Raw genomic sequence first — 15,854 nt, 5'->3', positions numbered from 1 at the left:
GTTGCATCTATTCAGGTCTGCCGTTATAGCATGAAAGTAATCATAAACAATACAGAAATGAATGAGTGTGGCTGTGTTCCAATAAAACTTAATTTATAAAAACAGGCCTGGGTTCAGATTGTGGGTTATAGTTGGCCAGCCCCTGTTCTAGGCTATCAGCATTTTCTCTTTGGAACATTTGACACTTTCTGGTTAGTTTCCCAGTGGTGGCCAGTTGCAAATGGAAGAAAGAGGTACCTTTTCACTTGCAGCTGCTCTGCTTGTATGGCATGGCTTTTCCTGATGATGGTATGTGATACGTAGATGACAGGAACTTTAAATGAGAAGTAGAATGGTAAGGCAGGCTGAGTTCCTTTCTTGATCACAACCCAAATTCTAGCAAGTTTACCTTTGAAAAGTTTCTGGAATTAGTTTTTTTTTTTTTATGTAAGTACTTATAACCTCTTGGCTAGAGTAGGGCAGTACCTTCTTATCGCTCCCTCTGCTTTTAAGGTTCTCTCCCTAATCCATCAGCCTCCACAGATGTTGCCAGTTACCTATCTAAAATGAAAGTATTATGGCACATATCTCTACCTGTAAAATTATACAGTGACTTTCAGTCACCTGGGATAGTGATTCGTAACCGCTTTTCATTTCTGAGTCCCTTTGAAAAATCATTTGATAGCTGTGGATCCAGGAAAATGATATTTTTGTGTGTTCATCACACAGTTTTCCTGCTTTTGGGGAGTTGGGCATTTCATGGCCCCAGGGTTTAATTTATAGTCTCTTAGTTAAGAAATCTTGATTTAGAAAATAAAATGCATGTTTCTTTCCCATGCTGTTAATGCTTTATGATCTGACTCCAGTCTGCCTTTACAGTTTATTGTCCATGTTCACTCATACACACACACACACACACACACACGCATGCTTTTTCTGCAAAGAATTAACCAACATTCTCCTGTCATGCCAATTTCTCCTATTCTGTCTTTGCAAGTATTATTTCCTCTTGCCATGAACGTCCTTACCATTTCCCTTGCATCTGCCCAATATCTACTCATCTCAAATATCAGATTCTCTGTGAAAATTTTCCTCACATTTCCTCCTTGGCATAAATAAATATGAAGGAATTGTGGCGACTGATACATGTAGGGAAGCCTTTCTTTTGGAGGGGAGGGGTGGGAAAAGCTTGGAAGGAGGAAACTTCCAGGAAAGATTTCTTTACTCTTAAGAGATATTCCTCTTCTTAAACGTCTATGAGCCTCAGTTTCCTAAGTTGAATATAATATTTATCTTAGGGGGCTGTTAAATAAAGAAGAGTGTTCCAGTCTCCATAACACCTCAATATTTATACAGGAAATTATCTTCTCCTGGTCATTGGGTGGCCCCAGGAACTTACGCAGGAGTAAACATCTTAAGAGACCCAGAACTCTTGGTTCTTAATAAAATGTTCTAATGGAAAACTAGGTTGTAAATGTACTAAAACAAAATTTCCTGAAATCCTTCTGCTGAAATTCTGGTAGGGTGTGTTTTGTGAGCTACAAGTCACTATGCAAATATTTATGTTGTTAAAGGCATTGCTGCTTTTAAAAGGCCAGTGGGGTCTTTGCTATTAGAATGATGCTTTTTTTGTCTAGTCAGTTCTGATAGAATAGAGCTCTGTCTCTCACAAATTAACACTTGTGGTTTTCACTCTTCCATGAATGACTGGGAGGGTGTATGAAATATGATAATTTGTAATTTTTCTGGGCACATATTTGATCCTAGTCTGACACTGGTAGGCACATCTCCGTGTAATTTGTTATTCTCCGTTTTTTGTGTGTAGTTAATTATTATTGCCAGCACTGTCTGCTGTGGGAGCCAGCTTGTAGTGCTGAGGCCAAAGAGGAGCAAAGGCAATATATCTAGGAAGAGGGATTTTGGATAAACTAAAAAGTAAAATGTAAGATTCTGTGGTGGTTTAGATTCATGATGTGAATGAGTCTACTTTGCAAGTTGTATGGTACTGTAAGTAGAAATTATTTCAGTGTTTTTAGAGTCATTGAACGTCTGTAGGAGTAAAAAAATTAGTTATACTTTAATGTGTTATATGCCATAGTAATATTCTCAAATTCGGGGATTTTTCAAGATGTCTTGGGACAGATCCCTCATAAACATGAGGATCTGTTGTACTTGAAGTCATCAGAAGGGTATCCATTTGTTGAGATTTATGAATTCAACAGGAGTATCTTTCTGTCACTGTGTGTGTGCATGTGTGCATATCTTCTGAATGAAACTTGTAAGATCGTATAATTTAATAGTCCCATATATAAGGACTCTGCCTTTTCATTGCCTATAGGATAAAGTCCAGGCTTTTTTTTTTTTTTTTTTTGCGGTACGCGGGACTCTCACCGTTGTGGCCTCTCCCGTTGCGCAGCACAGGCCCCGGACGCGCAGGCTCAGCGGCCATGGCTCACGGGCCTAGCCGCTCCGCGGCATGTGGGATCTTCCCGGACCAGCAGACTCTCAACCACTGCGCCACCAGGGAAGGCCCAGGCTTTTCTTTTTACTGTGGCAAACGTTGCCCTTTATACCTACTTCTCCAGACTCAGTTCCTGTTGCTTTCCATCACTCGTGCATTTTACCCTGTAATTACATTGCCCTCAACTGTTGGTGGTTCCCTGAATGCCAGTGACAAAGGCTTTCACTGTTCGTAGCCTGTGTACGTGGTATTTTCTCTCATGTTCACCTAATGAACTTCTGTTAGACGTGAAGAGAGAGAGAGACCAGATATTTTACCCTCTACTGCCCCACATTTCCACAGTATTTAAACATCCAGTTAAGGATTGGTAGAGAGAGAGGGTAATTTGGCATTGTAGAAAGCACGAAAGTTTAGCAAACAGCACACTTGTATTTAAGATCTACCTCTGCCTTTAACTGATTATGTGAGCTTGGCCAGACCACATGACCTCCCATTAGAGTGTTGTCTTACTGTAAAATCGGGGGATTGGAATAAAGCAGGGGGTTAGCAAACTTGCCTGTCCCTTCTTTTCTTTTTCTTTACTTCCATTTTCCTTCCCTCCCCTTCTTTTTTACTCTTGCACATTTGAAGGATACAATGCTTTCACATTGCTTTATAGTAAATTACTACAGTGGTGATTCTCCGTGGGGAGTGGAGGGGTAGCGCATTTCCCGGGATGAGGGAGGCAAATATTAAAATAAAGGAAGACCTGGGGGTTTGAAATGTACTCCAAGGGGAGATCTCCAGAGCACCTTCCACCTCTTAAATAATATTCATCTGTGTTATTGCATGAGGCAAAAATATTTAAGAGTTTATGTAGCTTAGTTCCAAAAGCCTTGTTCATGAGATCATTTTGGCTCTGAGGTTGAAAATGACACTAAATAAATGGCTACTAACGCCATCTGTTGGTAGGAAGAGTTTTACTTTTTATTAGATGTGTATTCTCTGAAATTTTGCAAGTTGAAGATTTTTACGTCGAGGAGGTTTTGTATAATTCAGGAGAACTTTTTATTTTGAAAGAATTTCAAACTGAAAGGACAGTTATTATAAGAGTAGTAAAGAGAACTCCTGTATGCCCTCTATACAAATTCACCAGTTTTCAACATTTTGCCCCATTCGCTTTGTCATTCATTTCTTTCTCTTTATCTCTCACACACATACATGCTATTTTTCTGAAATATTTGAGATTAGTTTGCATGCCTCATATCCTTTTACCTCTTTTTTTTTTTTTTTTTTTTTTTGCATTACACGGGCCTCTCACTGTTGTGGCCTCTCCCGTTGCGGAGCACAGTCTCCGGACACGCAGGCTCAGCGGCCATGGCTCAGGGACCCAGCCGCTCCGCGGCATGTGGGATCTTCCCGGACCGGGGCACGAACCCATGTCCCCTGCATCTGCAGGCGGACTCTCAACCACTGCGCCACCAGGAAAGACCTCCCTTTACCTCTTAATACTTCATTTCTTAAGAACAAATTTTTTTTTTTAAAGGACATATGCGTTTTTTGTTTATTTTTTAAAGAAGATGTTGGGGGTAGGAGTTTATTTATTTATTTTTGCTGTGTTGCGTCTTCGTTTCTGTGCGAGGGTTTTCTCTAGTTGTAGCAAGCTGGGGCCACTCTTCATCATGGTGCGCGGGCCTCTCACTATCGCGGCCTCTCTTGTTGCGGAGCAGAGGCTCCAGACGCACAGGCTCAGTAGTTGTGGCTCACGGGCCTAGTTGCTCCGCGGCCTGTGGGATCCTCCCAGAGCAGGGCTCGAACCCGTGTCCCCTGCATTAGCAGGCAGATTCTCAACCACTGCGCCACCAGGGAAGCCCAAGAACAAACTTATTCTTTTATATAACCACAATATAGTTATCAAATTCAGGAAACTGATAAAATACTTTGATCTACAGTCTGTATTCCGGTTTTATGAATTGTCCCTATAACATCTTTTATAGCATTTACTGCCCTCCAATACAGGATGTATAGTTGTCATACCTCTTGACTTTCCTTTAGTTTGTAATGGTTCCTCAGTTTTTCTTTGTGCCTCGTAACAATGGCATTTTTTAAAGAACGCATTTATGGAATATTCCTCAGTTTAGTTTTGTCCATTTCCTTGAGATTAGATTCAGGTTATGCATTCACAGCTCGAGTACTCATAAGTGATGTTGAATCCCTCCCGGAGTATCACATCAGAGGCACACGATGTCATTCTGCTCCTCATTGGTGATGGTAAATTTGATTCACTCAGTCAAGGTGTTGTCCAGTTTCTTCACAGTATAGTTACTTATTTTCCCTCTTGCAACTAATAAGCAGTCTGTGGGAAAACAGTGTTTTTGTACTTTTTAAAAAGTAAAGTCTTTGTAGAAAAATTTTTAATTAAAAATTTTTTTTTAATTTAAAAATTTTCCAAAGTTAGGAAAAAATTGACTTGTAAACCTGGAGATAGCCACATTTTAGTGTATGTCGGTACAGTCTCTCTTCTATGCTATAATGATAATGACAACCAAAAAGGATTATACCTCAAATACTGTTTGTCCGATTGCTTTATTGATTTAGCAGTAAGTTGTGGATATTTCCCCATGTATCACTAGTATATCCTCCTGTGGTATTTTAGTGGCTGCCTAGTGTTCCATTGTATATAATCCTTTGCCTACAGATTGTTCTGTGATGTTCAGTTTAGCCTCATGTTTCAGGTATAAGAATCTCCTGGGTGTCCAGGCTATTGAATTGCCCTCCTTTTTAGACCATTTTGTCTTGCGTTTTTAGGGAGGCACTGCTGTACTGTTGCCTCACCTGAAATCTTGGCTCCTTGGCTCCGACATAGAGTCCTGACGTCTGTCTTGATCCTGTCACACTGACTCGCCATGCTGTTTTTCTGTTCCACCATTTCATACTGACAAGCTGAGTTCCTTTCTCTGATCATTCTTAGGCCTACAGTGGCACACTTTTGCCAAATTCAGAAATGTATTTCTGATTCAACTGAATTGTTTTTATGTTTTAATTGCTAAAATTGTGCAGTATTGGGATTTTTGTTTAATTTCAAGTAGTGTATAGTCTTATGAGTGGACTTTTATGGGCTAGTCTTCTGAGTTGAGCTTCTGGCCAAAATGCACACACACCCACCAGAACACACACACACAAACAAATGTTTGAAGCACGGTTCATCTTTTTGCTTGGAACTTCCTTTCTGTTACCTGAATTTCTGGTTAACCTATATTTATATTTTGGGCCAGGTCGTATAGGAGATCTCAGAGCTCTTACGTATTAGAATCACTTGGCAAATTATCTTTAGTGAACCTTCTATGCTGGAGGTAGAATATAACCTTTAGAGGCATTATTTAATAGATTTTTTCCCCCTTTAATATCTAGTCATTTGAAAGTCTCTCTTCCCCTACAGCTAATTCGTTTTAGACCGTTTAGGTACATGGAAATATAAGCTTTCTTTGTAGCTGTGGGCCAGTTTATAAATGGTTCATCTCATTACATCTACAATTTAGTACAAATGCGACAAGATTATATCGGAAAGACTTGTGTTGGGTCTTTATTGACTTAAGGCAAAACAGTTTTAATCCAAGCACATTCTTTAAAGTAGCTTCATTATTTTTAAGCTTCCCTTTACACTGAGAAATAATATCTGCTGTTTCATAGATGGGGAGGTTTAAGTGGACCAGTTTCTTTTCATTGCCCTTTTAATATATGCACTCTAGGTAGGGTATTAAAGTGGCAGTGTGGTAAGTGAAACAGTTTTCTGCTATCATCTTTTTCCTTCTAATTTAAGATCTCAGCTTACTTTGTTTTGAAAATCATCTTAAATATGTACCTAAAATATTTATAAATAAAATATATGTCTGGAAAAAATATAGAGATGTTTAAGCTTAAACAGTAATTTGGTAAGTGATCTAGTAAACAGTCTTGCCGGGGAAACAACTTAAGTTCTTTTGACAGGAGATTTCTAAATATGTAGATTAATTTAGACATTATCTTTTGTTTTTCAACCTGGGTGGTGTGTGAAATTGCTAAACCTGTCATTGTGGTTCGCTTTACAGTGATTGAAGTTTCTCCAGAACGTCTTTTTTTTTTCCTTACAGTTTCAGGGTGTTCTTATCCATGTGGACTGCTATTGTTTGAAACATGCTTGTTATCCTTTGATTAAGAATTAAGCAAAAAAAAAAAAAAAGCATAGCTTAGAATTTTTTATCACTTATTCTGTACTACTAAAGATGCGTGGAATAATTTCAAGTTGTGTACTTCTGAATAAATTCATAACATGATTTATAACATTCATGTTTAATTTACCCTTAGAAATTAGTCAGTCAGCATGCAAAGTGGTATCTCTCTTAAGGGACCTCTCAGCGTTAAATGCAACGATATAGTATTGCAAGCTATTTGTAGATTTATCTCCTTTTTGTCCTGAAAGATATAGTTATTATTAGTTAACATGTTTACACACTTAGAACTTCTAAGAAATGAATATTTTTTAAGTAAAAAAATTTTTTTAATTGTTTAGTAAATTTATTTTCCAGTGTACTTGTGTCAAAATATGCTTTCAAAATGGTTCGTTTAGAGGCATAGTTTACTTAGTTTTTCTAATTCATTAGTTTATATTGTAATATTCACATGCTTCTGGAATTTAGAAGGTCTGCCTTCTATTTAGAAGAAGGTCTGCCTCTTCCTCTCCTTTTGTTTTGTTTGTTGTTGTTGTTTGTTTTTTTGTTTAAAGCCTCATTACTGATAGATGGACTGTGAGCCTCTGCCTAAATATTAGGGAAGTTCCTTGCTCAAGGCCTTACAGCTGGCTGGTAGTGCCCAAGCTAGGATTTGAGCCTAGGGCTTTCCAACTCCAAAATTTGTGTTCTTGCTGCTATACTCTACCATTTTTAGGTGCATTGAGTTTTTCCTATATGATTTCGTTTAATTCTTACAACATCTCTCTGAGGTACATTTTATTGTCCCTCATTTATAAACAATTAAATCACAGTTCAGAGATTACATAATTTACCCAGCATCACATACCTGCTTAAAGTCCTAGAATTAGTATTCTGTATCTTATGCTTTTCCCACTGAACTGCTTTCACTACCCCTTAGCGTGGGCGGGACCAGCATTCACAAATTAATATGAATTTTGTTAAATTTTTTTCTTTTAAATATCATCTGAGATTGCCATTTTCATGGCTCAGGGATTCTGAATTAGAATGGTGATGGAGGATGAAGGTGATAGAAGTTAAGAGGATAGAATGTGATCATGGGAGTTTTATACAACTAGAAGACTAGGAGAGGGTCCTGGAGAGCAGAGATTAGAGAAGCCTGGGTGGGAAAGGGGCCTGCACGTCACTTCAGGTGCTTTGCTTTTTTGGCAAAAGGTGGGAGTATTGTTTATTACTCACCTTCCCTAAAGCCCAGTGGCATACCCCTGCATGGTAATCCTTGAAATAATGGTTTTAGTTTCCTAAGGTCATTTCCCTACTCAGAAACCTTTAATGATGCCTAGTGCCTGTCCCTTCCAATTTAAATTCCCCCTCTTTGACAGTTGAGACCCTCTGCAATCTGGTCCTGTCACTTCTTTGAACCTTTCCAGAGCTCATCAGAAAGGTTCTCCCCACCAGGCAGGTCAGTGTCCACATCATAACTTCTCTCTGGGCCACCTTTACTTTTAAATTTGCACCCTTGATGGTTTTTACTTACCCTTTCTTCATACTCTTCAACCTGTGTTTCTTTATAAACCTATACATCATTTTCTCCTGTAGAAATCATGCGACTCTTGAAGCTGAATCACAGCTTAACAAGTTGTAGCATTCTCCAATTCTCTCATTTCTGCTCTTTCCCCTCTAGCCATTTATAAATCTGATCAGAGGAAGAACAACCTTTTAGGTTCTCTTCTCTGGTTCCCTTCTTCCCTCATTTTTTCTCTCCCCCCCACCCCCACCCCCCATCCTAGTTTTTTCCTATCCATCAGTTTATCCTTCTTTCCTGTCTTTTGTTTTTCTATCCACCTGTCCTCCTTTTTTCCCTCCCTTCTGGCTGCCTATTCCTACTGTGTAAGCTTGGGCAAGTTACCTATTTGCTCATCTCTAAAAATGGGGTGTAATATAATAACTTCATAGGGTTTGTTTTGATGATTGAGTGAATTTTTAATGAAAAAGTGCTTAGAGCAGGACCTGGATAATAAGCACTCCATAAATGTTAGCTTTTGTTTGTTATTGTTGTACCGTTTTGTGTATTTTAATGTGTGAAACAAATGGTAGGGTGTCTATAAAAGGAGAAATAGTTTTTCTTTTTTACATAAAAGCAAGTTATTTTTTAAAATAGTTATTAAATAGAGGTTAATTCAAAACTTTTAAACATTTTGACAGTCATCTAAAATCATTAATCATCCTAACAGTCTCGATTAACATAACTGTTTCTACTCCTGACTTTACTTTTATTCGATACAAAGTTAAACAGAAACCAGGACGAGTTTTTCTACCTAGAGATAAATTAGTATTTCAGGTACATACTACAACATTCTTACTTGCTTGCTGCATGGACTAATTTTGTGATAAATTCTTTCTTTGTCTGAAAAATGTCTTTATGTTGCCTTCTCTTGGATGAGAATTTAGCTGGGTATGGAATTTTAGGTTGACAGTTATTTTCTCTTGGCACTTTGAAAATATTTCATTGTCTTCTGTGTCTTTTGGTATTGTTGAGAAGCTTTCCATTTAATTCGTTCCTATGTAAATAAAATACCTTACCCACTTGTTTTTTAAATAAGTATTCTCCAGTTTAAAGTGATGTATATAGAATATGATTCTTTTTATTTATTTATCCTGCTCAAAGTTTGTGGTTCCTGAATGTGAAGATATATGTCTTTCCCGTATCTTGGAAACTTCTCAGCCTTTCTCTCTTTAAATGTTGCCTTTCGTTATCTCTCTTCCTCTGGAACTCCTCTTAGACGTGTTAGATCTTATTCTATTTTGCATTTCTTTAGTCTTTCTTCACATTTTACATATCATTAAGCCTTCGTTAGAACTTTTGCATAATTTCGTTTCTCTTTTCTACTTCACAAATTCTCTCTTTAGTTGTGTTAATCTGATGCTTAATTCTCCAGTGACTCTATCTTCCTTTTCTTTTTAAAAATTTTATTTGGTTCCCTTACAAACGTCTGTCTTGCTTTTTTTTTATAACGTCTTATTGTATTTTCAGTATCTTCTTTTAAGGCCGCTGGCTTTAATCTTTAATCTGGTTTTATAGCCTGTATCTGATAATTTTTCATCTAAAGCTCTCAAGAGATAATCCTAATGATTGTTGTGTTTCCTGCTTTTACTTATAGTGGGTTGTTTGCTTATAGAGTTGGTAAATTTCTATTTTGAGCTTGCTGGCAGGGGGAATTCCGCATTGCCTGGGTTGAAGGAATGTTCCCCCCCCCCCGCCCCCCAAATTTTGTTCCCTCCATCTGCCTTGGGTTCCAGGAGTCTCACTGGCTTGTGAACATTTTATTTGAATTTCTAGTCTTGAAGGTCTTGGGCCATGCTGGTAGTATAAATTCAAATTCTGTGTCTGTGCTGGAGCATGCCTAGGATTACAAATTATCATTTTGTAGACACCCTCCACCAGCCACAGTGGTAAGCCCAGGCCAAGACACACAAGTTTCTTATCTTGCTGTACCAGAATTTTTTTTACAGGCCATCTTATCACTGATTGGGTAGACTATCAGTCTCTCTGGCTTTATTCTAGGTAAAAGTGTGTGTGGATGGGTTGGCGTAGGGAGTGTGTATGTCTCAATTCCATTCTCATCTCTTGGTTGCTTTTTCTGTCCAACTGATGTCAATGTCCATTTCTAAATTTCTCTTGTGGTACAAAGATTTTTACGTTGTTTTTCAGCCATGTTGCTGGAAATAGAAAATAGTCATCATATTCTTTTAAATGTGTGTAGTATTGTGTGTATTGAGTATTTGATTGCCATTCTCCCTATACTTTTATTGTTAATTGGGCATTTATCTAATGTTATCCTGTGAATAACTGCTTTGTTCAGTCATTTATTCATCTTTCCCAGATTAAATAGGCAGTTGAGGTCAGTATTGTGTTTATGTGCCTGAGTGCAAAGATGAAAAATAATGGTTTTTCTGTTGTGTTTTGTTTTAAATATGGGTCTTTAAAATCAAGGAACTCAAAATTCATTAAGGAGAGACACTTAAATATATCAGTGTGAAAATATAGCAATAGAATTCTGACAGAAGAGCAGTGGAAGCATAAGAGAAGGAGACTAATGACCTCTCCGTGGGAGGCATTGGGGAGCTCTTACAACTCTGGATGTTCATCAGAACCCCTTTCTTTTTAATTTCTTTTGTAATAACTTGAACATGTTATAAGCAAATACCAAAGGTGATCTTGTTTAGTGCTATAGCAGAAATGATTTGAAGAGGCAACCACATTCTTTATTAAACTTTTGTCAAAATAGCTCAGTATCAATCATGTCAAAGACAAAATCTTTTTTTGTTGTTGTCGTTACTCATCAGACTTTTGATGGCTGTAATTATTAAAACAAAGTACTGGGGAATTTGGGACTAATCTCTAATTTTCTTAGATAAAAAAATAAAGAAGGCAGTGCGGGTTTAGCTTAGTGTCAGAAATGCTGCAAGTGCTATGATATACAGACATTTAAATCTTTGGACCTTCCATGAGTGTCATATAAAATGTCTTTAACATTTATTTTAAAATAAATTTTAAAGGAGAGCCAAGCACTATAACAACTTTTAAATATTGAGTTGCAATTATGTTGTTTTAACTTTACCCTGTTACTTTTTTTTTCCTCATGAAATTTGTAAGTTTACAGTAAGAAGGTTCAGTTTCTTTTGTTGAAATTGTCACTTATGTTTTTTTTCTTATAATTGTCTATTTGAATTTTTTAATGTGGTTATATACAAAGGCATGAAAGTCACTTCTGGTTTTCACTATTGTAAATAGTGCTTGATTTAAATAACCTTTATCTATGTAGCTTTTTCTTTTTCTGCAGAGTTTTTTTTTTAAGTTTCAAGTGTCCCAGCTTTGGCAGTTTACTATTTATTTATTTATTTGGTTGCTCTGGGTCTTTAGTTGTGGCAGGCGGGCTCCTTAGTTGTGGCATGCGAACTCTTAGTTGCAGCATGCATGAGGGATCTAGTTCCCTGACCAGGGATTGAACCCGTGCCCCTGCATTGGGAGCTGTGGAGTCTTACCCACTGGACCACTAGGGAAGTCCCCTCCAGAGTTATAGTAAGATGAATTTCTGGTACTGAGATTTTAAGCCATGTGTAAGCATATCAATTCTGTACTATCTGAATGTTTCCAAAGAAATTGCAGTAATTAATTACATTTCACTACCTTTTTCCTTATAGTTGCTTAGCTCTTCTAGAGCATGTTTTGTAAAACTATTAAATGTCTTTAGCATAATATTCTTTCTTTCTTTTTTTTTTTTTTTTTTTTGCGGTACACTGCTGTGGCCTCTCCCGTTGCGGAGCACAGGCTCCGGACGTGCAGGCTCAGCGGCCATGGCTCACGTGCCCAGCCGCTCCGCGGCAGGTGGGATCCTCCCGGACCGGGGCACGAACCCGTGTCCCTTGCATCGGCAGGCGGACTCTCAACCACTGAGCCATCAGGGAATCCCTAGCATAATATTCTTAATGATGATAGCATAAATTATTTTAGAAAAGAACTGGTACTATGAAATGAGATTACATTAGTGAGAAGTTGTCACTTTAACTTTACCCTCTTGTTTACTGTTTTAAAAAAGCATTGGTTTCTTTGTGGGGATACCATTGAGAAAGTGAGGAGTTAGGAGACTGAATGATTGTGCCTGCAGTTTAAATAATCTAGTTTATGACCTCAAGCAGGGGAGGTAAATCTACACATTTCAGATTTCCTATTTGGGGATTATATTGAAGTACTATGCCTGTTTTGGTATTTAAACCCTTTTAAAGGACAGATTAAATGTCCTTAGAAGTTTCAGAAGAGAATAGGAAATAATAAATTTCATTAAGAAAAGAGCTGCTGTGATGTTGGTGTTTATTATGAATGATTGTGCTGTTTATACATAGCGCTAGGAAAAGTAAATAATATTAAGGCATATATTTGACTTATCTAATTTGAACTTTTTTGTGTGCAAAGCACAGAAACGTCTTGAGGCACATATTATAAAAATATAAACCCATGCCTGTCTCTTAGGACTTGCAGTGTTTTTATGGTATCATATGAGGCTTTGCTGTACTTAAACAGTATTAAATACTGACATGTAGTACATTTGTAAGTAATTATGAATAAGATTTTTGTTGAGGTATGCTTTGCTATACTTTTTTTTCATGTAATGGGTTTTAATATGACAATTTTCATAGGATATTTAAATGACATTTTGATTAAAAGCAGGCAGAGAAAACTTTATTCTTTACTGTTAATAGTTTACAAATGTATTAATGTTTATTCCTGGTGTATTACCTCTTTTTCAGTAGATATTAACCATAAAATTTATATATTTGATACATAAGTTATAGACTAAGGATACATTTTTTTTAACGATTTGATTAATTTTTCTTAACACTAGGGGGCACTGTTGATTTATGAATTCATATCTAAATTAATCAGGCATAGCATGTGGAATGAAATGAAATTATTTGAAGACATTTCATTACAAATTGAGTGTTGCTTTCAGAGAGAATTTGGATTATCAAGTTCATTTTGTATAGTACTATAAATATAAATGATTCTTAATAAGATTCTTAATAAGAATAAATGAAGTTTATAAAATAAATACTGTAGATTGAAGGAAATTAGAGTATTTCTATGCTCTATTCATTTTCATATTGGTTTTCTAAATTTTTTTTAAAAAATCATTATTTCTAATGTATTTCTCATTTTAAAAATTCTAGCACGATGTTTTGCTCTTAGCAGGTACTCAGGGTATATCTGAAGAAACGAAGATAAATTGAAGATATGACTGAAGGCTGCTATCATTAGTAATACTTTTTAAGCATTTGAAAACCAGCAACATGTTTTGCTACATCTAGGAAACATATTTTAGGCATTCTCATTCATTATTTCTGCAGTCAGGATTTTGCTGATGCCCACCAACATGTGTTTTGTGAGAGGTATACTTCTAAGGTTTTTGTCTTCTTTAATTAGAAGACTCCCTTGAATTTAAGCCTTGTGTGGATTCATTAGATAGTAGACAAAGTGTGTGTCATTATAATAGCACTCTTACCATGTGTCAGCACTGTTTTAGGTGCTTTGAATATATTAATTTCTCCTCACCACAACTCTATGAAGTGGGTACTTATTACTTATTGCTATCTCTGTTCTATAGGTAAGGAAATTGAACACAGAAAAGGCAAACAGTTTCCTGGGTTCAAACTTAAGCAGTTTTTTTCTAGAGTTTGTGCTTCTAAATCACTGTCCTATATTGCTTCTCCAGAGAGAGGAAACTTAGCATTTCAAGAGAATTATTATTGATATTTCAAACTAAGTTTTTAAAGTGGGTACAATTTTGTAATGTACAACATAAGGAATATAGTCAGTAGTATTGTTAATAACTCTGTATGGTGACAGATGGTAACTAGATTATTGTGGTAGTCATTTTGTAATGTGTAAAAATATCAAATCCCTATGTTATATACCTCAAACTAATATAATAATGTAAGTCAATTACACTTCAATAAAAAAGTGGATATAGTTTTAAATACCTAATTTATAGACACTTAACCATTTCTCTTATGAAAGATATCATAGAAATTTAAAGTTGGAAAGGGACCTTACTCTGTTTATTTGTGTCATTTTACAGAGAGGAAGAAATTCCCTCCTAGATAGGTGAAGTTACCAACACAGTGATATACAGCAAGTTTTTTGTGGAAAGGGATTAGACTCTCAAGTAAACATTCTGACTTTTAGTAAAGTGGAAAAACTATGGTGGTGTGGAAAGAATATTTGACTAGAATTTTAGATGACTTGAATTTTATTCTTGACCCGTCATTTACCAGCCTGTGTCCTCAGAGGCTATGTTTGTGTTATATGAGTATCATGATATCTTCCTTAGTCTTATTGGTAGTTGTGAAGATCAGTGAGATAATGGAGTAAAGATACTCAGTAAACTTTAAAGCCCTATACAAATAAATATATCACGTACTGTGGTATTTTTATAACATGCTCCATAATAATTTATTTTTAATTATTCGTGATATCTTTGTAAACTACATTATCAACACTGCTAAACTTATTCAGTATGGTTGAGTTAGGGATGTCATTTAGATCTCTAAAATTTATTTCATTAGACCATATATTACTTTGCCACATGTTTTTTACACTTTTTACTTTCTTAAGACTAAAAAAGCTTTTGAATTTTTCTCACAATAAATGAAAAATTATACCTTTGCTTTGCTGATAAAGAATATAACAGCAACATGTGTTGACCACTGGCCATTTGGTGTTTCTGATCATTTGAAAATAGCATAATAGGATTGTCCTCAAAGCAGATTTAGTGATTTAACTGAAGTGAAAAATAGAGTTTAGTAAATTTGAAGTATTTTATTTCTTGGCATGGTGACAGGCATGGGTTTCTTTTCTTAAACTTCCAATAAGACACACAGTTAAAGTTTTCTATTTATTTTTTACAGGAATAATAATGTATTTGTGGCCTTGGACGTGAAGCAATCAGTCTTCTGTTGCTGTTACCTAGCGTCAGGGACTGATGTTGTGGGAAGCATGGACCTAATGAACGGGCAGGCAAGCAGTGTTAATATTGCTGCTACTGCTTCTGAGGTAAGACATTTAAAAAGTTCAGTTGTAAAATTTCTTACCTGGCATTCTGATTTTTTAAGCATTATGATTGATCACAGATGTAAATCAGAGCTTGAGAAAAAGGGTTACGGATTTTTCAGTTTTCAAAAAACTATTTTCATTGTACCATCCATGTGTTCATTGTACGTTTTAGGAGTTCATCCCTACCTACTTCATATACTTGACAAATCATGATTACTTAAAACCCTTTCTTGGGTTTAGTTTTAAAGAATGCATAGAATTTCTTTTCAAAGTGTTTTTACATTTTATGAACCTTGAGGGCAACAGTACAAATGGGGCAAAGAATGACGTAATATTGACACTGTCAGATCCCTTGATTCCAAGCCTGTTGAAGGAGATCAAAGACCCATTAGGCTGGAATGTTGACAGCTACTCCGGTGATGTAGCTCAGAGTGTTAAAGATGGAGATAAAGACTGAACTAGGTGCTCACCTACCCCCCCCTTTTTTTTTTGCTTTGTCTGTAAATCTAGGGTACTTGGCCTGCTTTCCTTAATAACTTTTGTATTTGGCTTCTATATTTCTCCTTAATTTTACTCTTACCATAGAGGATGAGAATAAATGTTTATGACACTTTAATGCCTTGACCTCAGAGTTCCT

The 15,854-nt window shown here is 36.4% G+C and overlaps 1 protein-coding gene across 5 annotated transcripts in view; it reads left to right on the top strand.

The window, feature by feature from the left end:
* RALGPS2 (Ral GEF with PH domain and SH3 binding motif 2) overlaps positions 1-15,854 on the top strand; it is a 179,634-nt gene that overhangs the window by 41,326 nt on the left and 122,454 nt on the right. For all 5 annotated transcript variants that reach the window (XM_027086204.1, XM_027086203.1, XM_027086205.1 and 2 more), the window contains one exon: positions 15,073-15,217. In XM_027086204.1, coding sequence (XP_026942005.1) covers positions 15,161-15,217 — 57 coding nt within the window. In that variant the 5' untranslated portion in view covers positions 15,073-15,160. The remainder of the gene's footprint in view (positions 1-15,072; positions 15,218-15,854) is intronic.

This window comes from Aethalodelphis obliquidens, unplaced genomic scaffold (assembly GCF_003676395.1).
Source record: "Aethalodelphis obliquidens isolate GAN/ISIS:26980383/991018 unplaced genomic scaffold, ASM367639v1 scaffold55, whole genome shotgun sequence".
Taxonomy (NCBI): Eukaryota; Metazoa; Chordata; class Mammalia; order Artiodactyla; family Delphinidae; genus Aethalodelphis; species Aethalodelphis obliquidens.
This window is presented reverse-complemented; position numbering and strand designations above follow the sequence as displayed.